Source organism: Artemia franciscana, chromosome 8 (genome assembly GCF_032884065.1).
Source record: "Artemia franciscana chromosome 8, ASM3288406v1, whole genome shotgun sequence".
NCBI classification, from domain to species: Eukaryota; Metazoa; Arthropoda; class Branchiopoda; order Anostraca; family Artemiidae; genus Artemia; species Artemia franciscana.
Window position 1 is genome coordinate 27,606,483 of NC_088870.1, and position 24,647 is coordinate 27,631,129.

At 34.5% G+C, this 24,647-nt stretch overlaps 1 protein-coding gene across 4 annotated transcripts in view; it reads left to right on the forward strand.

The window, feature by feature from the left end:
- Window positions 1-19,769, forward strand: part of LOC136030234 (tetraspanin-33-like) — a 183,380-nt gene extending 163,611 nt beyond the window's left edge. For 3 of the 4 annotated variants that reach the window (XM_065709054.1, XM_065709057.1, XM_065709056.1), the window contains one exon: window positions 17,759-19,769. In XM_065709054.1, coding sequence (XP_065565126.1) covers window positions 17,759-17,836 — 78 coding nt within the window. In that variant the 3' untranslated portion in view covers window positions 17,837-19,769. Of the gene's footprint in view, window positions 1-319; window positions 406-17,758 lie in introns of all 4 variants that reach the window. The other variant, XM_065709055.1, reaches the window with a different exon arrangement.
- Window positions 19,770-24,647: the final 4,878 nt, after the last annotated feature.

Sequence of the window (24,647 nt, forward strand, 5' to 3'; positions counted from 1 at the left end):
AGTATTCTGGTCAGCGTTTCAGAGTATGTTGAGGGGAGTGTTGAACGAAATCTAAACACGTTATGTGTATACGGGTTGTTAAAAGGCTGTAGCTAAGGATTGTCTGAGTATTTTAATTTGGAAGAGGAAATGATAAGGGAGATGATCAATTGACTGAAAATCTTAACTAAATTATCAAATCTTGTCCAAAATTTTGCCTAGATTCAAATATTTGAATTCTTAATAAAACTGAAAAAGCGGGAAGCTACCAACCACTTTACAAGTATTAATACAGGCACTGAAATGTGATTGCCTTTTCTCGGTTAATCTGTCAATCAAGGCGGGTGTCTGCATAGGAATTCCCAAAGCGACCAGATCAACCAATTGATAATTCCTTTGAACTGATTTTCATTATTTTTCGAGCAGGTAAGCTAAAATATTTTTAAGGACTGAAATATATTCAGAAAATATATTTTTTTTTGTTTTTAGTTTCTAGTTTTTTTTCTACGCTGAAGACGGACGAAATATTCGTTGGATATTTTTTTTTTGTTCTCTTTGGTTTTATTTACTGGCCATTGACACGTTTTGTCGTCTTTATATTCATTTCTTTGTTGCGTCATAGCTGGCCAGTTCGGCTTTAGATCTTTTATTGGTGCTATTGTGGCGCCCAGAAAGTTAAATGGCGTAGCCTAAGGCTACCAACGGGTAGGTTTGGACCTTAGAACAAACCTCCCTACTAAACTATCAGTTAGGGGAAAACGAAAATAGTTCACGGGAGACGCGTCACTCTTTACTCAGCGTTATTGTGTTGACTTGATGAATATTTGGCGAACAAAAAAAAGTGTTCCCGCACAAGTATTCTTTGTACTTATATGTTGTTGTTTTTTCGTCTTGATTACTTTTATATGTACATAAAGCGTTTGTGGACCAGCGAGTCTTCTGAATGTTAATCGGGCTTTGAAAAGGCATAAATTTAATTTTTTATTGATCTTGACCATAAAAACAAGACATCATAAAATTTAATTCATGAATGATACAACCATATCCAGTTTTATATGACCATATGTTCTGCATCTTGGGGCTGTAGGCGAGGGGGGATAATAACATATTGGAACCACGTCGCTTTTTATGTAGTAAAAGCTTTCGCGCTACCTTTTATACCAGGATCTTCAGAACCCCGGGAGTGTTGTCTCCTTCTCTAAGAATGGACCGGTGATAAAAATTTTCTCTTGAAGCCGATTGTCTTCTGATATGACACCTTTGATTTACAACACACCCCTTACTTAAGAATAGTTACGCTAATAGCGTGTTTACACGGAGAGGAAAACTTGACGGGAATCCTGTCTCGGAGACAGGATTTATGTTCAAAAGCGGGAAAAGATTCTTGTCCTTTTGGCAGAAAATTTGAAAATTTTGTAAGCATGGATGAAACCAACAGGAATATTATGATGTTTCTTTTATTGTTTCTTTTAGCTTATTGTTTATGTTATTATATTATATTATTTATATTATATATATATATATATATATATATATATATATATATATATATATATATATATATATATATATATATATATATATATATATATATATATATATATATATATATATATATATATATATTATATATTATATTATATTATTATATATTATATATAATATATATATATATATATATATATATATATAATATATATATATATATAATATATATATATATATATTATATATTATATATATATATATACATATATATATATATATATATATATATATATATATATATATATATATATATATATATATATATATATATGTATATATATTATATATATATATATTATATATTATATATATATATATTATATATATATATATATATATATATATATATTATATATATATATATATATATATATATATATATATATATATATATATATATATATTATATATATTATATTATATTATATATATATTATATTATATTATTTATATTATTATGTATTATATGTATAATATTGTTTCTTTTAGCTTTGTTTTCTTGTAGTCTTGGTGAGCAGTGTCATAAATACAAGGCTTGTCCTGCACCAAACAGATTAAATCAGTAATTTTGGGATGATTCTTTACTGACATGTTATTTGTTTGTCGGCCAAAATCAACAAAACTGTAAATATTCTCGTTCTTCTTGCCTACACATCAAGCAGAATTGGTCAAAAACGGTCTCGGTGAAAGGAATCCTTGCTGGTCGCTAGACTTTTTTTCTACCCGGATTCACGAACGGAATCCTTTCAAGTGGACCAGAATTCCTTTGTCCGCGACGGGAATTCTCGTCCGTGTAAACGCGCTATAAGAGTAGTTTTGCTAAGTAATTTTCAGTTTGTCATTAAGCTATTATGAAGGCTGTCTTCGTGCCAATGGGCTTAATGATCTGCAAAAGTGGCAAAAGATGGAGGAAAAGGCTGAGCAATCAGCTTAACAGACTTTTTCTTTTCTTTTTCTTGTCGCTAAGATTTTTAAACGTTTTCCCTACTATAATTAGGGGGTTTAAATCCCTATTTCCACGAAAATTCTATGATTTTTTTTATTTTTCCTTGAACCGTACTTTACTAGTATTTCTGTCGTTTACGGGGTAAGAAACAAAATGACTGACATTGTATATATTTCGTGGCATTTTCCTTGTATAGATAATTATAATTTGATTGTCTAGACATAAAAACTGGAAAGAGTAATCTTCGGAACTTCCTGAAGATTATCTTGTGTTTTTAAAACTTGCTTTTGTACGGACATTATTGGAGAAATTTTGAGCGTTCAGTTTTCTTTCATAGGGATTTAAAGAATGTTTTGTAATTGAACAGTTCGTTATAATAAATAGTCGACCCTTGTCAATAGATAATATGAAAAAAACGTTTTCTTAAAGAGTTAAAGAGGCTGCGTCCCAAAGTCGAACCTTAAAACGTACAGGAATTAGAAGAGGCAGTTGGGGGGCTGCCGCCCCCCAAACCCCCAGCTTTTAAAGACTCTTTTGTACAGGTTTTTTTTTGGGGGGGGGACTTCATTGTTACTAATTACTAGTTTCGGCGCAATGGTTCTCCTGTCCTCTTGTGTTTAACATTTTTCGAAGTTATTCCATTATTCATTCATTTCAATTTTTTGTTAATTAAAAGAGGGCCTTTCCGAAGCCAAGAGCTGGGGGTTAGCAAAAAAAACAAAAAACCTGTACAAAAGAGTCTTTTAAAGCTGGGGGTTTGGGGGGCGGCAGCCCCCCAACTGCCTCTTCTAATTCCTGTACGTTTTAAGGTTCGACTTTGGGACGCAGCCTCTTTAACTCTTTAAGAAAACGAAGTTTTTTTCATATTATTTCTGTACGTTTTTCTACAATCCGTGGTGGATGTAATTTAATAATTCCTGTACTCCTCGTCTCTCAAATGATAAGCTGTCCAGGTGTTATCAAAATTTTTTTGATGTTGTGAAAAAAAACCGCCCGTAAGGGACTTGAACCCTTGACCCGAGGATTAAAAGTCTCACGCTCTACCAACTGAGCTAAAAAACTTGCATGTGTGTAAATATAACTTCTCAATAGCTTTTAAAAATTTCAAATTAACATGGGCTCTTATAGAGAGAAATCCGTTAATTAAATAGCTAATGGGTGGTTTCTGGAAAACAGGGAAGGAGTTATCGGATCAAGCTGAAATTTCGCGGATAAGCTCCTGGGCCGTAGGGGACCTTAACTTGTGAATTTCAGCCCGATCGGACAACGTTAAAAGGGGTGGGGGGGTTGGAGGGTCGAAACTTTCGGGGGGTTAAGATTTTCCTACGAAACTTTCATGGGCACTTACTCGGAGAATTCCGCATCGAATGAGTCTTCGTACACCCAGATCCGATGTCGGATGTGACCTGTAGGCGTCTAGGAAAAAAAAGTAAATGAATTTTAAGTGGCTATGCGTGGTTTCTGGAAAACAGGGAAGGAGTTATCGGATCAAGCTGAAATTTCGCGGATAAGCTCCTGGGCCCTAGGGGACCTTAACTTGTGAATTTCAGCCCGATCGGACAACGTTAAAGGGGGGCTTGGGTTGACAGGTCGAAACTTTCGGCCAGATTTTCCCCATGAAGAAAAAGTTGGAGGGGGATGAAATTTTGCAGGTTTCTTAGTTGGAGCTCCCCATCCGTCTGCGACCACTGGAACCGAAGATCGCTTAACATTGTCGTGTGTCGCCTCTTTATAGAGGCACGAGTGTGCCTCCTTGAAACCGAAATCCTAAAACAGTAGTTTTGCCAACAATGCGCACGTCAAAAGAATTGGCTTTTATGCTCTTTCCAAATACGTTAATTTGTTGATTCTAGATTTGCGTATCAACACCTTTTATTATAAGAAAATTGGGAAGTAAATATGAAGAATTTTCGAAAAAATAAAAAAAATATGGTAAAGTTGTAATCTTGATGAAAATCGAATTCAACCTGTCTGAAAACTTAAGAGTCCTGATTTCAGTACCAGGATCTGCCAAAATATTCAGTTTCCTATTTTTCATGGTCACCCTTGTCAATAGACCCCCCTCCCCTTTTTATCGCTTTTTACGCTAACTTTTTTAGTACTTTCGAAAATGCTTTTTATTCTAACTAAACGGCCTTTGTGATTCAGGGGTCATTCTTAAAGAATTGGAACAAAATTCGGACTTAAGCGTAAACAGCGAGGTATTGACGAGAAGGCGAACCCCCTCACGTAATAATTTCTGTTAATTTTAAGTTTTAATGTTGCTCCTCACTTTCAGTTGAAAAAAACACCTTTTTTTATTTAATTTGTATTAGTACCTGTTGTATGTCTTTTTGCTATGATTGTTTATTAAATTCCTGTTCGTTTTGGGTTTGAATTGTTATAGGCATATGTCTCTGCTGATCTTAAGTTTAATATAGCCTTTACTTTTCTTTGTAAAACTTCTTTTTCGGAAAGGTTTTCTATAGATAATCAAACAGTAGTAAGGAGCGACCCGGCTCAAGAGCAACCAAAACTCTAAAAAATGGGATTTTGATATCAATAACTACATAAAAAGAATCGCATTTTAATGCTGATTTTAAATATATAGGTTTAATCAAGTTTAGTCTTACCCATCAAAAGTTACGAGCCTGAGAAAATTTGCCTTATTTAAAAAATAGGGGAAAACAACCCCTAAAAGTCATAGAATCTTAACGAAAATCACTCCATCAGATTCAGCGTATCAGAGAACACTATTGTAGAAGTTTCAAGCTCCTGTCTACAAAAATGTGGAATTTCGTATTTTTTGCCAGAAGACAAATCACGGGTGCGTGTTTTTTTTTTTTTTTTTTTTTTTTCCAGGGGTCATCGTATTGACCAAGTGATCCTAGAATGTCGCAAGAGGGCTCATTCTAACGGAAATGAAAAGTTCTAGTGCCCTTTTTAAGTGACCAAAAAAATTGGAAGTCACCAAGGCCCCCTCCCACGCTCATTTTTTTTCCAAAGTCAACGGATCAAAATTTTGAGGTAGCCATTTTGTTCCGCATAGTCAAAAACCATAATAACTATGTCTTTAGGAATGACTTACTCCCCCACAGTCCCTGGGCGAGGGGCTGCAAGTTACAAACTTTGACCAATGTTTACATACAGTAATGGTTATTGGGAAGTGTACCGACATTTTCAGGAGGATTTTTTTGGTTCGGGCGTGGGGTTCAGGGGAGGGTGCTATATGGGAGGATCATATATGTGATAAAAACATGAGAATATAAAAGTTCGTTACTTAAGCTAATTTGTAAGTTACATATATCTTTTACTAATAAAAATATTCGTAAAAAATTTAAAATTCTAGTTGCCTTTTTAATTAACCGAAAAATCGGAGGGCAACTAGGCTTCCTCCCCCGCTCTTTTTTTTCTCAAAATCATTCCTCTATTCCTCTGCGGAGAGCCAAAATCAAAACATGCATTGATTCAAAAACGTCCAGAAATTAAATAAAAAAAACAAGTTTTTTTAACTGAAAGTAAGGAGTGACATTAAAACTTAAAACGACCAGAAATTACTTCGTATATGAAAGAGGCTGCTTCCTCATCAACGCCCCGCTCTTTACGCTCAAGTTTTTTACTGTTTTAAAAAGAAGAATTGAGAGAAAGAGTCAAACTTTAGCGTAAAGAGCGGGGCGTTGATGAGGAAGCAGCCTCTTTCATATACGAAGTAATTTCTGGTCGTTTTAAGTTTTAATGTCGCTCCTTACTTTCAGTTAAAAAAAAAACTTTTTTTTTTTTTTTTATTTATGCATATAATAATGGTTATTGGGATGTGTACAGCGTTTTCAGGGGATTTTTTGTTTGTTTTGGGGGTGGGTTGAGGGGAGGGAGCTATGTGGGAGGATCTTTCCTTGGAGAAATATGTCATGGGAGAACAGAAATTCAATGAAAAGGGCGCAGGATTTTCTATAATTACTATAAAAAAAAAAAACAATGAAAAATAAACATGGAAAAGTTTTTCTCAATTGAAAGTAAGGATTAGCATCGAAACTTAAAACGAACAGAGATTATTACGCATATGAGGGGTTCTAAAAATACTTTAGCATAAAGAGCGAGGTATTTAGGAGGAGATAAATACCTCGCTCTTTATGCTATAGTATTTTTAGTAATTTCAACTATTTATTCTACGGCCTTTCGGATTCAGGGGTCATTCTTAAAGAATTAGGACAAAACTTACGATTTAGTGTAAAAAGCGAGGTATTAACGAGGGTACAAACCCCCTTATATACATAATAAAAATTTAAGAATATAAAAGTTTGTTATGTAAGCTAATTCTTAAGTTATGTATATTTTTTACTAATAAAAACATTCGTTAAAAATTAAAATTTATAGTTGCCTTTTTATGTAACCGAAAAATTGCAGGGTAACTAGGCTTTCCCTACCCCTTATTTCTCAAAATCGTCTGATCAAAACTAAGAGAAAGCCATTTAGCCAAAAAAGGAATTAATATGTAAATTTCATTTTAATAATTTATGTGTGGAGAGCCAAAATCAAACATGCATTAATTCAAAAACGTTCAGAAATTACATAAAAAAACTAGTTTTTTTAATTGAAAGTAAGGAGCGACATTAAAACTTAAAACGAACAGAAATTACTCCGTATATGAAATGGGTTGTCCCCTCCGCAATTCCTCGCTCTTTACGCTAAAGTTTGACTCTTTGCCACAATTCTGCTTTTTAAAACAATTAAAAACTTTATCGTAAAGAGCGAGGGATTGCGGAGGGGACAACCCATTTCATATACGGAGTAATTTCTGTTCGTTTTTTGTTTTAATGTCGCTCCTTACTTTCAATTAAATAAAAAAAACGAGTTTTTTTAACTGAAAGTAAGGAGCGACATTAAAACTTAAAACGCACAGAAATTACTTCGTATATGAAAGAGGCTGCTTCCTCATCAACGCCCCGCTCTTTACGCTAAAGTTTGACTCTTTCTCTCAATTCTTCTTTTTAAAACAGTAAAAAACTTTAGCGTAAAGAGCGGGGCGTTGATGAGGAAGCAGCCTCTTTCATATACGAAGTAATTTCTGTGCGTTTTAAGTTTTAATGTCGCTCCTTACTTTCAGTTAAAAAAACTCGTTTTTTTTATTTAATTTCTGAACGTTTTTGAATCAATGCATGTTTTGATTTTGGCTCTCCGCAGAGGAATAATCAAAACGAAATTTGCATATTTTTTGGGGGGGGGGCTAAATGGCTTTCTCATAATTTTGATCGAATGATTTTGAGAAAAAAAGAGCGGGGGCGAAGCCTAGTTGCCCTCCGATTTTTTGGTTAATTAAAAAGGCAACTAGAACTTTTAATTTTTTACGAATCTTTTTATTGGTAAAAGATTTACGTAACTTATAAATTAGCTTACGTAAAGAACTTTTGTATTCTCATGTTTTTATTACATATATGAGGGGATTCGCCCCATCGTCAGTACCTCGCTCTTTACACTAAAGCTTAAATTTTATCCCAATTCATTAAGAATGACCCCTGAATCACAAAAGCCGTAGAATAAATAGTTGAAATTACTAAAAATACTTTAGCGTAAAGAGCTAGGTATCATAAGGAGGTGAGCCACTTATATGGGTAATAATTTCTGTTTGTGTTAAGTTTTATTGCTGTTCCTTACTTCCAGCTGAAAAAGCTTTTTCACATTTATTTTTTAATTTTTTTAAATAATGCTAGTAAATCCTGCTCTCCCTTCATGGAAGTTTTCTTCTCCCATGACAAATTCTCGATGGAAAGTTCCCCCAGCATATCCCCCTCTTCTCAACCCCTCCCCCCAACCAAAAAAATCCTCCTGAAAACGCCTGTATACTTCCCAATAACCATTACTATATGTAAGCACAGGTCAAAGTTTGTAACTTGTTGCCCCTCCCACGGGGACTGTTGGGGAGTAAGTCGTCCCCAAAGACATAGTTATAAGGTTTTTCGACTACGCTGAATAAAATGGCTATCTCAGAATTTTGATACGTTGACTTTGGGAAAATAATTAGCGTGGGAGGGGGCCTAGGTGCCCTCCAATTTTTTTGGTCACTTAAAAAGGGCACTAGAACTTTTCATTTCCGTTAGAATGAGCCCTCTTGCAACATTATAGGACAACTGGGTCGATACGATCACCCCTGGAAAAAAAAAAAAAAAAAAAAACAAATAAACACGCATCCGTGATCTGCCTTCTGGCAAAAAATGCAAAATTCCACATTTTTGTAGATAGGAGCTCGAAACTTCTACAATAGGGTTTTCTGATACGCTGAATCTGATGGTGTGACTTTCGTTAAGATTCTATAACTTTTAGGGGGTGTTTCCCCCTATTTTCTAAAATAAGGCAAATTTTCTCAGGCTCGTAACTTTTGATGGGTAAGACTAAACTTGATGAAACTTATATATTTAAAACCAGCATTAAAATGCGATTCTTTTTATATAGCTATTGGTATCAAAATTCCATTTTTTAGAGTTTTGGTTACTATTGAGCCGGGTCGCTCCTTAATACAGTTCGTTACCACGAACTGTATGATTAAAAAAACTATTTTTTTTATGTCATTTGAGAAGAGGGAAACTATTATGGTCATCTGCCTTTTGTACTTGAATAAGTGCGCTTAGAGATTTAGGCAGGAAATTATATGAATCTAAGAACCGGATTCTATTCAAAAACTCTTTTCCAATCCAACAGTACGTGGTAACATGGTAATGTGGTAACGATATGGTAACGATAAAAATATCAATATTAACCGAAACTCTAAAAAACGGAATTTCGATAACAATAGATATATCAAGATAATCATCTTATTATGCTGATTTCAAATGCATAAGTTTCGATAAAAGGCTACGAACCTGAGAAAAGTTGCCCGATTCTCACAAAAGGACGAAACACCCTCTAAAAGTAATAGGATCTTAATGAAAATCACACCGTCAGATTCTGCGTATTAGAAAACCCAACTTTAGAGGTTTCAAGCTCATATCTGCAAAAATATCGAATTATGAAATTTTTTTTGCCAGAAGAAACATCACGGATGTGTGTTAATGGTTTTTTGTTCTTTTTCCCAGGGGTTATTGTAGCAAGCCATTGGTCCTAGAACATCGTGATAGAGCTCATTCGAATGGAAATTGAAAGTTCTAGCGTCCTTCTTAAATGACTAAAAAGATTGGAGGGCAAGTAGGCCCCCTCCACCGCCTCTTTTTCCCAAAATCGTCCAGTCAAAATTTTGAGATATCCATTTCGTTCATTGTAATTTAAAGGCCCAACAACAACGCCTTGAACATAATATGACCCCCCAAAGCCCCAGGGGAAGGGTTTTTAAGCTATAAAGCTTGCCCATTGTTTTTGCATTGCATTTGTTGTCGGGAAGCATGCATGCATTTTCCGGCAAGGGGATGAATTTTCTGCGTGGGGTTTTACAACTGGAACATTTTCAATGAGGAAGGAAGTTTCAGGGGGGTGAACTTTTCCGGGGAAATTATACACTGGGGGAATTTCCCTTTACAAAATTCTTTTTTATAAGCTTGCTTTTTCTTTTCCGTCTGAATTTTACGATTTGAGTTATTAAGGGTAATTGTCCGGAGTACATATTCACCGGGATTGAATTGCCTAGGCGATATTTACGTGGAGAGGGGGATTTCTCCGTGGAGCGGGGGCCAGATTTCCTGACATTATTTAAAAACGATCAGAAATTAAATAGTAAACTAAGTTTTTTTTTTAGCTGAAAGTAAGTAGCACCATTAAAAGTTAAGACAAACAGAAAATTATTGTGTATATGAAGGTGGCCGCCCCCTCCTCAACACCTCGGTTTTTATTCTAAAAATTTGAATAAGAGCGAGGTGTTGAGGAGGGGGCAACAACCTTCATATACGTAATAATTTCTGTTCGTTTTAAGTTTTAATGCTGCTCCTTACTTTCAGTTGATTAAACTTGTTTTTTTTTTTTTTAGTCTCAATATATCTCCATCGGAGATCCGTAGCAAGAAGCTTCTATGATGACCTTGGTATTATATTATGGGAAAAACTGTCTTTTACCCATGAATCACTATCAACTCCACTCTTTATCAAACAGTTCGTGGTAACGAACTGTAGTAAGGAGTGACCCGGCTCAATAGTAACCAAAACTCTAAAAACTGGAATTTTGATACCAATACCTACATCACAAGAATCGCATTTTAATGCTGATTTTAAATATATAAGTTTCATCAAGTTTAGTCTTACCCATCAAAAGTTACGAGCCTGAGAAAATTTGCGTTATTTTAGAAAATAGGGGGATACGCCCACTATAAGTCATAGAATTTTTTTTTAGCTGAAAGTAAGTAGCACCATTAAAAGTTAAGACAAACAGAAAATTATTGTGTATATGAAGGTGGCCGCCCCCTCCTCAACACCTCGGTTTTTATTCTAAAAATTTGAATAAGAGCGAGGTGTTGAGGAGGGGGCAACAACCTTCATATACGTAATAATTTCTGTTCGTTTTAAGTTTTAATGCTGCTCCTTACTTTCAGTTGATTAAACTTGTTTGTTTTTTTTTTAGTCTCAATATATCTCCATCGGAGATCCGTAGCAAGAAGCTTCTATGATGACCTTGGTATTATATTATGGGAAAAACTGTCTTTTACCCATGAATCACTATCAACTCCACTCTTTATCAAACAGTTCGTGGTAACGAACTGTAGTAAGGAGTGACCCGGCTCAATAGTAACCAAAACTCTAAAAACTGGAATTTTGATACCAATACCTACATCACAAGAATCGCATTTTAATGCTGATTTTAAATATATAAGTTTCATCAAGTTTAGTCTTACCCATCAAAAGTTACGAGCCTGAGAAAATTTGCGTTATTTTAGAAAATAGGGGGAAACGCCCCCTATAAGTCATAGAATCTTAACGAAAATCACACCATCAGATTCAGCGTATCAGAGAACCCTACTGTAGAAGTTTCAAGCTCCTATCTACAAAAATGTGGAATTTTGTATTTTTTGCCAGAAGGCAGATCACGGATGCGTGTTTATTTGTTTTTTTGTTTTTTTGTTGTTTTTTTTTTCCCAGGGGTGATCGTAACGACCCAGTTGTCCTAGAATGTTGCAAGAGGGCTCATTCTAATGGAAATGAAAAGTTCTAGTGCCCTTTTAAGTGACCAAAAAATTGGAGGGCACCTAGGCCCCCATCCCACGCCAATTATTTTACCAAAGTCAACGGATCAAAATTCTGAGATAGCCATTTTATTCAGCGTAGTCGAAAAACCTTATAACTATGTCTTTGGGGACAACTTACTCCCCCACAGTCCCCATGGGAGGGGCAACAAGTTACAAACTTTGACCAATGCTTACATATAGTAATGGTTATTGAGAAGTGTACAGGCGTTTTCAGGAGGATTTTTTTGGTTGGGGAGGGGTTGAGAAGAGGGGGATATGCTGGGGGAACTTTCCATCGATAATTTGTCATGGGGAAAGAAAATCTCCATGAAGGGAGCGCAGGATTTACTAGCATTATTTAAAAAAACAATGAAAAAATAAATACGAAAAAGTTCTTTCAGCTGGAAGTAAGGAACATCATTAACACTTACAACAAACAGAAATTATTACCCATTTGAGGGGCTCACCTTCTCCTAATACCTCGCTCTTTACGCTAAAGTATTTTTAGTAATTTCAACTATTTATTCTACGGCTTTTGTGATTATGCGGTATTGCGGTTATTCTTAATGAATTGGGACAAAATTTAAGCTTTAGTGTAAAGAGCGAGGATCTGACAAGGGGGCGAACCCCCTCATATATGTAATAAAAATATGAGAATACAAAAGTTCTTTACGTAAGCTAATTTATAAGTTACGTAAATCTTTTACTAATAAAAATATTCGTAAAAAATTAAAAGTTCTAGTTGACTTTTTAATTAACCAAAAAATAGGAGGGCAACTAGGCTTCCTCCCCCGCTCTTTTTTCTCAAAATCATTCGATCAAAATTATGAGAAAGCCATTTAGCAAAAAAAAAAAAAAAAAAATGCAAATTTCGTTTTAATTATTCCTCTGCGGAGAGCCAAAATCAAAACATGCATTGATTCAAAAACGTTCAGAAATTAAATAAAAAAAAGTTTTTTTAACTGAAAGTAAGGAGCGACATTAAAACTTAAAACGAACAGAAATTACTTCGTATATGAAAGAGGCTGCTTCCTCATCAACGCCCCGCTCTTTACGCTAAAGTTTTTTACTGTTTTAAAAAGAAGAATTGAGAGACAGAGTCAAACTTTAGCGTAAAGAGCGGGGCTTTGATGAGGAAGCAGCCTCTTTCATATACGAAGTAATTTCTGTTCGTTTTAAGTTTTAATGTCGCTCCTTACTTTCAGTTAAAAAAACTTTTTTTTTTATTTAATTTTTAGTAAGTGCAGCGCGGGGAGTATAAATTTCACATTGGAATTTGAATTATGTATTAAAAAAAATTGGGAGAAAAAGGTGTTCTCGAGTGCAAAACCTATAGGCTGCCCAAGAAAATATAAATGTCGATTTTGAAACTAAAGGGCAAAATGAGAGTGCTGTAGATTAAATTTGGGGAGGTTATTTCCACCGATTACCCTCAACTAGCGGATAAAATGAAATTCTAGGGGAAGAGATGACTTTGAATCATCAAATAATCAAAGAAACTCTATTTCAGATGATTCCAAATTACAAATTCTGGAAAAAAAGTTTTTATTGAAGCAAAAAAGGGTAAAACCGCATTAATGCAAAGTCTGCGCTAAAATATTTTCTTTCAATTTTCATATATTCAAGTATATGAGAGTTTACGCTGATAAAACACTATATATATATAAACACGATATACGTTAAAACAGTTCTTCGAATTCCTATTTTCAAACTAATATCAGGGTGTATACTAGAGAAAAACCATACAAATTGTGAGATATGAACTAAAGCATTTTCTCTGAATTCCACATTATCCGGGCATATGAGAGTTCACACTAGAGAAAAACTGTATAATTACAAAGTCTGCGACAAATTTTTTGCCGCCTAATTCCGATTTACACGTCCTAAGAAGATTCATATGGGGGGGGGGACCTTTCAAATTTTAGGTATATGCTAAACTGTTTTCTCAAAGTTTTCATTTGCACACCCATAGGAAGGCTCATGCAAACGAAAGACGTGACAAACGTTATGGATGTGCTAAAGTGTATTTCTCAGAATTCCGCCTTATCCAAAGAATAAGAAGATACATACAGGGAGTAAGATGCTCGAGAATTGAAAAAGAGGTTACTATTGACCTAGAATATATCCAAAAAAATGTATATTTCAGATTGATCGTGGAAGAGTGTAGTGGTGTTCTTCTTTTTACAATAATATTACAATATATTTGTTATGTCAAGTTTATTTAATTTCTATAGCACTTGGTATTAACCAAGTGGCATATAGCGATCGCAAATTTTGTCGGTCTGTTGGCCTGTCTGTCTGTCTGTCGGTCTGTCTTTCCCGGTTATGCTAATTAGGCACTTCCAGATAAGCTAGGACGATGAAATTTGGCAGGCGTATTAGGGCCCAGACCAGATTAAATTAGAAATAGTCGTTTCCCCGATTCGACCGTCTGGGGGGAGTGGGGGATGGTTAATTCGGAAACATTAGAAAAAATGAGGTATTTTTAACCTATGAATGGGAGATCGTTTCTTAATGAAATTTTATATTTTGAAGGATATCTTGTCTCAGAGCTCTTCATCAGACTGGATCCAGTGACATTGGGAGGGGGGTTGGAGGGGAAAACCTAAAATCTTGGAACACGCTTAGAGTAGAGGGATCGGGATGAAACTTGGTGGAAAAACTAAGCACAAGTCCTAGATACGTGATTGACATAACCGGAACGGATCTGCTCTCTTTAGGGGAGTTGGGGGAGGGTTAATTCTGAAAAATTAGAAAAAATGAGGTATTATTAACTTACGAAGGAGTGATCGGATCTTAATGAAATTTCATATTTAGAAAGACTTCGTAACTCAGATCTCTTATTTTAAATCCCAACCTGATCCAGTGTCATTGGGCGGAGTCGGGGGGAGGGCGGAAATCTTGGAAAAGGCTTAGAGTGGAGGGATCGGGATGAAACTTGGTGGGAAAAATAAGCACAAATCCTAATACGTGATTGACATAACCCGAACGGATCCGCTCTCATTGGGGGAGTAGGGGGAGGTTTAATTCTAAAAAATTAGAAAAAAATGAGGTATTTTTAACTTACGAAGGAGTTATCGGATCTTAATGAAATTTTTTATTTTTTGAAGGACCTCGTAACTCAGATCTCTTATTTTAATTCTCGACCGGATCCACTGTCATTGGGGGGAGTTGGGTGAGGGGGACCGGAAATCTTGGAAAACGCTTAGAGTGGAGATACGGGACTGAAACAACCCGACCGGATCAGAAGCGTAGCATAAATCTGTCCAAAAAAGCATAATTTTGGGCTCAAGGAAGCATAATCTTCTCCGTCTAATCTGGCAACAATGAATATGATTCGAAGGAAGGATATGAATATTCTTGAATATTATAACTGAAGCAATGTAATAACAAGGTTGAGTCTTAGAGTTGATATGGTAGTAAAATGTTTAAGAAGATGCCATTTAATGGCTGAAAGACATAATGCCAAATGAGTCCTTATTCTGGAAACAGTGTTATATATAACTTAATATGTAGCGTAAAGCAAGGCGGTTATGGGCTGGTAGTCACCATTCTTTTTAAAGCAAGATTTTGCTGAAATAAAAATGAGCAAAATTTAATTTGAACGAGTTTTTTCGAGTGAAAGCTCAAAACAAGATTGAAATTTAAACAAACCTAGTTAACCGCACACTTGAAGGGGGCTTCTGCTCACGTCTACCCTCACTCTTTATATTTTTGTTCTCGATGCCTCAAGAATGAGTACTTAAGCATTAGAGCAGTATGACTAGCTTTGTATAACAGTTCTTTGTTGTTTTTTTTTCATGAATGCACCCATTTAGTTATATTTGCTTTCAACTATAAAATACTCAGTTCAAATTTTGGGAACTGGATCGGTAAATAAAATTTTTACTCAAGATTAGAATTGTGTCTTCTAATGGTCAATTATTTTTTTTTAACATGTGATGTTACGAATTTCCTCTGAACTGTCCTTTGAACTGTTCTAGTAAAAGCCAAAAACAAATATTTGTAAAAACTAACGAACTTTCAATGTAGACTTAGCCTGAAAAACACTTTGTTTTATCGTTACACAAAAATGTGGAAGTATAATAATAAGGTAAGTTTCTCAATTGAATTTCTATTGGAAATATGCTTGACTAGATGGAAAGTTTGCTGCCCTTTCACTTTTATTAATGGATATTTTCTACTTAAAAACCATTTTATCAGAGGCTTTCATGATAAATCACAGCGATGTAAAATCAATAAATACGATGTCAAACTCACTTTATGTCTTACATTGCAGCAGATTTATAGCTTAGCTTTATTAATACTAATAGTCTTAATGAAATGTACGATAGCTTCCCTGAAGTCTGATTTATGCTTTTTCTAATTCGCGTTTTCTTTATTACTCATTTTCACTATTATTTACCGTTTTTTGTAATTAATTTTTAAAAGTGTTTTCGATAAAAGAAATGTTTCAAAGCAAAATAAAGAGCCCCGTTAAAGGCAAAGAAGTACATAAACGTAGTGCAGTAATAGTTCAACCTTGCGAGGAACAGAAATTCAGTGAATAAATGAAGCCCAAAACAAAAAGAAATCGAAGCTAATAGTTAAACATAAAGGTCACACTAGTACTAAGAGGTCACAGGTATTGTTATAGATTGATAAAGGGATTTTAAAACGAAGAGGAATTAAAATTGATAATCAAGGAAACTTAAAACAAACAGAAATCGTCACAAACAGGAGTAAGGCTATCCCTTCATAAATATTCTAAAGGTCATTGTCATTTGCACTTCACTGCAATTTTGTGTGACTGGTCTTCTTTCCATTTGTGGGTTTCTCGTGTGTTTGCGACTGTGTATGTTTTTTTGTGTGATGGTTTGTGCGTGTGTGTGACTATGCGTGCATATGTGTGTGTTAGTTCCAATACCTGTTCTTCGAAAGTTTTAGTTACTAAACCAAATTTGCTAAAGCTGGTGACTTTTGGCTCGGTTGGTTTAAAACGAATGATCTTTAAATATTTGAATTATGATACAAAGTAAACTTGTTTGGTATTTGTCCTGTTTTTGGATTTGTTCATTTTAACGTGATACGTCTAATAAATTTATGATATATACACGTTAATATTGCTTTTTCTGGAGGTTGCAAAGATTTTTATTTTTGAGTTTAATTCGCGACTTTTTTTTTTTTTGTCAAAAAGGATTAGAAATAGTTATCTAGAACAGACAATTTTCTAGGTGGGACGATTTCTTTCTGTCCATCCTCCCCCAAGAAAAAAAATTGACATGCCTGTTTCTAGCTACTTTCGAAGAGATAAGCACAATATGATAAGAAAAGAATAGAGTTGTTGGGGACGGTTAGGTATGAAGACTAAAATTATCAAACAAGGCTTTGAGGCTACGAATCTGAATTAGCAGTCTTAAAGACTTCCATTCTGACTAACTTTTGGTTTCCCTTCGAATGAGCACTTTCCTGAACCTCTAGGGCCATTGGTTTGTTACGATCAACCCTCGGAAAAATTATAAATAAGTAAATACGCATCCGTTGTTTTTCTTCTTGTCGAAAACACGAAATTCAACATCTTTGCAGAGCGTTGCTTGAAACCTTTACAGTATGGTTCTCTGATCTTCATTACGATTCCCTGACTTTCTAAGAGTGGTTTCCTCCTTTTTTGAAAAAGTCTAATACTCGTAGCTTTTGTTGGGTAATATTAAACTTGCTGAATTGTATAAATTTGGAACAAGCATAAAAAGACTATTCTTTTTATGTATCTATTGTTATCAACATTCCGTTTTTTAGAGTTTCGGTTACTATTGTGCCGAATCGCTCCTTACATACAGCTCGTTGCCGCCAGCTATTTTATGTCGCAGAATTTTGTTAACACAAAGCAGTTTTCACACTGCTTTTTCAGCACTTCTAGCCATAGAAGCTTTGTTTAGATACGAGTTTTTAGTCAGTTGCGTTTTAAATTGTTTTTGCTTCCAAAAAATAGTGTTTGGCTTTTCGATTTTGTTTTCTCGTTAATCAGTTTTGACTCCCTTTTAAAAACTTTCTTAATTGTTGGACTTTATTGGTTTCTACATGGAAGGCAGTTTATCTAAGAAGTTAGTTAAAATCAAACTTGTGCATAAAGACAATGCCATTGCACTTCTAAAAAGTTTAAAAACACTTTGTTGATCTTTTTTGTGTTCTAGTTAATTGTTCTCTACCTGTCCAGGAAACTACGGAATGAAATATGGAGACAGAAACAACTATGGGAGTATGAATACTAGTATGCAATGTGAAACTGAGTTTTTTTAAAGCTAGTTATCAATTTTTTTTTAGGTTATGTCAGTCATGTTCTATATTATGTTTAGTGTTCCTTTTTCCTTTAAATAAAAACAAACATGCCTATAGTTCTATGTACAAATTTTAAAAATGCTTTGACTGCCTCTATTAAGCTACAATATTAAAATAATTTCCACTTTGAATTTGGCTTTTCAGTTATTTTACATTGTAATACAAGTACTTGAAGTAGTTTGAATAATAGTTATTTATGTAGGCTTTTTTTCTTGTCCTTTTTTTAGTAGTGTTGCTCCAAAATTTATTATCGATTTCTTCTTTCGACTTAATCAAGGACCATCAGTATGATCCAGTATCTTTCAACCTTTTTACTCTTGAGGAATTTTTAAAATGATTTATGTTTTTCAAAAAGTCCCTGCACAGCATATACCTTATCTCTTTCAAGTTTTTCTTATTGTTAGTTCTTGTGGTTTTGTCATGGTTCATTGTAAATCATGTTTTCTTGTTGCGACTAGGAATTTGATATTCCGAGTAATATGTGTTTGGAAACCCTGTTATAACCTAATTCAAACTTTAAGATATTTCAAGGTCTAAGAAACTTTTACTTTTAAACACTGCAAAACTTTAGGTAAATTTGTGAAACTCTTCCTCAGAAACGGAACAAGCCACAAACACAATAAAATATTACCTTATTTGGTTAGGCTAACTATTGGACAAATGGGTGTCTACATTAACTGATTTTACGCTTTTTTATTTCTGGTATCATCCTTGAAAAGAATAGGGAAAGCATTTGGAATGTAATAAAACCGATAGGCTATTCAAGGAAATCTAGATAAATTCAAAAATTGGTACTAATTTTCAGTATTCTTCTCCCTTTTAATCTGCAAATCTCCCTTTGTAGCATTCAGTTTTTAATTGCCCAACCACCAAAAGCAGCTCTTTATGGTGAAACGTAAATGTTAAACTTTCAAATGCAGAGGCAGAGTGGGTGGTTGCTCAAAATTTTCTTAGACAACTTTAAAATTGTAACTCGTATCTACATAGTTATCATATATAGTATTCACAACATACCATGCCAGTGCATCATCTAGATGGCACAATAACTAAGACTTGTTGACAGCTCTGTCTTTCTTTTGAATAGTGTGTGCAATAAACCAGCTGCAAATTCCAGGTTTTTTTTCAGATAAGGAGGGTACCTGAAACTGAATACTTAAGTAATATATGAGACCATGGGAAAACCACCTAGAATAACTTTCATAAAAATAAGATCTGTGTTTGCTTACCTTTACACTCCGAGTTGCTGGTGACTATTCCTTAGTTTTCTTAATTTTAATTAAGAAGATGGAAAAATTAATCTTATTTTATTTTTTACTCATGATTTGAAACAGCAGGGGCTTCAAGTTATGTTGTTAAACAGATTATTTGCTAAACTTATAAAAGGAAAAAAAATGATGTGAAAAAATGCGAAGTTCCCAGAAAATTGTGCTAGTACTGCCAGATCGTTTTATTCTGTCAAAGGAACGGGCTAGAATGGGGGGTGTTGCAAGTGATTTGGAACAATATTCAGATTTGTATTAAAAAGTGTAAAAGCAGAACTAAGTGTATTACTTTAAGTGAATAGTTTTCAGTATCCCATAAAATTTCTGATAAACATTTATTTTAATTGTAAACAAGCATAGGGAAATATTGTGATCAAGGGAAAACTATGATGACAGTTACAGTCTTTAGTTTGTTTTAAGTCACAATTTACCATGTTTAATAAAAAACTGTTAAAGATAGCAGTAGGTTAGCGGGCTCTTTCTAACGGTCCTATAGGTAGACAGTTTTGCTTCAGTGAGGTATTGTTAATTTCTTATGTCCTTTTCTAAGAGTTAGTCATTCTTTTGTAGTGTTTTATTCTAAATAAACATCCATTTTTCGTAATTTTGCTGAGTCTTAAAAAAAGATTATTTCTTGTACCTATGTTGGTGGTCGCCATTACTCCTCACAAAAATCAATTGTGTCAAGTTGACCACTCTCTGGACCATTTATAACGAAGCGTAGCATGCATTGAAGGGTTTGACGGTTTCAGATATCTGGTAAAGGTGATGGTGTCTGACATAATGTAATGACAAAATATGGCCTGCCTTTCTATTGTGAGCTGTTACTGGAGACATTCCAAAGACCAATTTCAATTTAAGTGGCAAAATGAACAGGTGTCCTAAACCCTCCCTCTTGTTTTTTCCATAGTAGCTTTTGGGGTTGTATGGCAAAGTGCATAATTTTCAACATAGTTATTTGAATCGGAATAACCCAATCGGAATATCAATAACCCTTCAGACACTTTGTAAGTCCAAGCTACGGAACTTTGGTGATAGGTTGAGAAACAGATCTAACTCTGGATTCAGCGTGGAAATGGATCCTGTGGTCCTTAAACTCCTGCCTGCTCACTGCCAATTTTTTTTTTTTTTTTACAGAAAGGTAGACATGTCGTACCTTCTTTGAGACAAAATTATGCAAGTATTTTCACTCTGTATGGTTAGAAAACTGATGTGGGTCAGTCATTTGTTTCAACTTGGATATTGCCCTTCTCCCTTCATTGACAACGTATTAGCAGAACGATAGGCATTTGGCACCTTGTTTGAACCGGAATCATGCAAGGATTTTAACCTCTATAGTTGTAGGCATAAAGTCAGCCCTTCGCCTTTCCAAAATAGCCTACCCTCTAACCACTAACTTTTAAACGAAAAAAGCAGCCAATTCTTTGTTGTTGCTTTCTTTTTCTCTTTCTTTTTTGGCTAAGAGGTTGGCTTGTTGTACCATGCTTGAACCAGAATCACGAGCTAATGCTGGTTCCAGTTCAATATTCACCCAGTCCATTTCTCGGATATACGACAAGAGAACCCAAGTAAGCCATATGTCCCTTCCTCTAGCATAATTAGAACAGAATGCCCTGTCATGTCTCACAAAATACAGACGAAACGTGTATGATTTTAATGGCCAATATCTTTCTTTTTTAATTTCTGAAACCCACCTCCACTCCTCTTAGCGACGAGAACTTTAATAAGAATTTACTTTATACCTTAAAAGTCACCTACACCCCTTTTTGAAAAGATTAAATAGCATTCGAGCCGGACACACTTCACACTACCATATATTACAAAAATAAAATAACCCATAAAAAAGTGTCCTTCTTGTAATAAAAGGTGTCCTCCCCCCCCATAGCCCTTCTCATGATAGCCTTTCTTACCATTTCAATTCTTTTACAAAAATTGGTCCATCATGTCCTCTACAAACAATTTCCCTTTATTTTCAAAAAGGAGAATAATGAAAATTAATGATCATGTAAGAAAAACTACCATCGTTATCTGATAAATATAACAGTAAATTTGCCATTCAAATTTTTTCTATAAACTAACTTCAACTGCTATTTAAAAACAAAATAAAACATTTTAACTTCATGAACAGAAACAAAACTAGCAACGTTGTTTTATTTATTTACACACTCTCATACACCATTCACTTCTTCCTATAAACTCACATTCCAATCAAATCTTCTACAACAGATCCACTCAATATCAACTTACCCCTTCCACGTTTCACTCCCACTTATGCACATTATCCTTCTTCTGCAATCAAAACCAAACCTAATTTGCTCAATATTTAGTCTTTTTTCTTCTTGTTCAAACATACACAATTTCACCACAAATAATACCACAGCTTTCTCTCTCGACTCACCTCCTGTGATTGCTTCATTGAATTTAATTGACCTTTTCTTGTCCTTCTCCGAATTTGAAACCACTCCATGGTCACTAGAAACACTCAAAAATATTTCTAATTTCATCATTACATTTAAAGTCGGAAAATTCATGTTCGGGATATTCGCCACTATCTCGTAACAGAGCTTACACTTCGGGCTTTCTTCTGGTTTAAAACGGCACATTCAATCTTGATAAGTAGTATGTCATGAATAAACATAAACATCAATTCTTTCATAAAATGACTATCTAGTGCACCGAGCATTTTCTCAAATGACAAATTCAAATTCACAAATAGCGCATTCCTTTTCGCATGAAAATCCAAGTCCACTTTCTTGTTCTCCAAATATTCACCCACTATCTTTTCTTTTTCAGTATTTTTCACATCATAACTCAGAATCCGAATGTTCTTTATTTCGCGAATACATCATATCATGTCTCGAATTTTTTCTGATATCTCTTTGATAATTTTCTGTTCAGCAAGTTCATTTACCGTCTATTATTTCACCGTCGAACCACTTGCTACAGATCATTTCAGAAACTTTTCTAATTCTCAATTACTTACACATTACGAAAACTGATCTCATATTTAGTCAATCGAGTATCCAGAACATGATCAGTAGGACCTGACTCATGTTAGCGTGGCCTAAGGCATCAATTCTTACGCCAATTAATAAACATTTTTTTATATATTTTAAAGACGGGCCACAAGTTAGAAAAGACTAAAAGGTATATTGGAAAGTTGAAGTGATCCATCAGATAATAACCCAACATTACTCAAAAGGATAAATATTTCGCCATAGTTGACAACTGATTCAAAATTTGACAACTGATTCATTAAGCCTTTATCTTAAGGACAAAATATGCTGCAATTGCGCAGCTGGTAATTTTTCTAGAAACTTATCGCCGATATTAAACTTATCATATTTAACATAATTTTTTAAGAGCTAGTTGACTTAGACAAATAATTCATATCCGGCTATCATGACGGATTCCTCCATCATATTGATCAATTTGCTGTCTCTCATAGATTCTTTTAATCAAATATCAGTGCTATCAGTTTCGGTAAGCCGTCTGAATGTTGATGGTGAATCTATAGTGCTATGTGCCACGCTTTGATCGAAAGGTAATACAGGTCCTGCTAGATAATACTTGCTAAAAGATAACAAACCGTGTATTGGTCCAATAGGAGAGGCAACCGCATAGGCAAATAAATAATGGAAAATTCCGTTTTCCATTATAATGGATGGAAGAACCGAGCGTGAATAGCCTGCAAGAATCTCAACACAACTATTCCCTTTTAATTCAAATCATGAGTCAAAACGGGTAACCCGTAGCTGAATTAGTTCCAGTATCTACGTTTGGGTCAACTGTTTTAATAGAGTTGGATATATTAAGTTAGAAATGAAAAATAGAGATCTCTCGTCGTCTAAAAAGGTACCCGTTCAAGGATCCCAAGTTTAGAACTAATTCTGTCAATGCCAATGCAGTAGCCTACCCCATCGTGAAAAATGACCAAGTCGAAGCAAAGCTCTACAAATATAAAACTGACACAAGCAAGCAAGACCATATCCAGGATTTTTGTTTGGGTGGATATTTTTGTTGGGAAGGGGGATATTTTTGTCCGGCAGGAGGTTTTGTAAAAATTCATTTATATGCATTTGTGTTACTTTTATACGGGTTGGAAAAAAATTTGAAAGGAGATTCGAAACGGGTAACCCTCACCCCCTTGGATAGACCTTGTAAGGAAGGCATTTTGATATATAGTAAAGCTATTGTTTAAAAAAGCTATTTTATAGGTTGCCTAATGAAAGCAGTGTAAGTTTTCTCTGAAAAAAATAGCATATTTGATTTGAATTTTAAGTATTGTATTTGGTGACGATAAGAAAGTCGAAAAATTTAAATTTTGGCTGCCACCATTTTTGAGATTTTAATACACCTAAATATATACAGTAAGACTTGGCTCATGTAGGTGTGGCCTATGTACAAAATAATGCATCAAATAAAACCTAGTGATCTAATAATCTCAAGACAAGGGGTAACATAATTTTGAAATAGTTAATGGTTTACTGAAAAGTTAATTTAGTGAAGAACTATGCAGTCAAAATTATAATTTATTGATCGAAGGATATTTAATTTGGATTATTTAAAGCTGTATCTCCAGAAGAAATTTTGATTAAAGATTTATAAGGCTAATTTAAGGTAAACGAATATCATGAAAAGAGAAATCACCAATGCAACAGCACAAACACACACACACACACAAAAAAAAAAAAAAAGAGAGAGACAGAAGGAGAAAAGGAAGACTGTTTTCCTAAATTAGTGATTAATATAGACCAGCACTTGAATGAGGCCTTAACCCTACTCATCCTTACAATCACATAGGTCAAACAGCATAGCCATACACAATCAACCATAAAGAATAATCCATAGACAGGCAGTCATGTCGTCAATAAGTATAAGTCGTCATTCACCAAACAATAGAAAAAATAATAAAGACAAATAATTCAGAGGCAACAACCCAACACAAGGGCTCATCAGGAGAATACATTGGCCTATATAGGGTTTCGCCACTTTAAATTCTCTACCCCAGCCAAGTGTTGTGGCTACCACAGAATATCCATGGCATCCCCGTGTCAGGTATCACCCCCAAAATATATGCCTATGAAAGAAAAAAAAAGCAAATGTAAAACAACCAAGTAACACCAAAACAAGCTTATCCTGTTAATATATCCCTCTTTTTAGCAACAATAGGTAAACTAAATATAATACCAACAATTTTTATATTAGGCCTACATCCAAAACCTCAAAGGAAAAAAAGAGAAATGAAAATGTGTTTAAAGCTCAACTTAAGCTAAATGAACGTGAGCTAAAAGAATTGATGTGACACTTGGAAAAGATGAATTAAAAACTCTCTTTCAATATACCTTTTTATTGCTCCTCTATTCTTACTAATTTCTTGTTATTTCATGCTTTGAGCTGGATTGTTTTTAGTATTAAGCTCTGAGCCCCTGAAGATTAAATGAAGAAATAACTGATCCCTTTAAATTATCCCCTGGAAGGA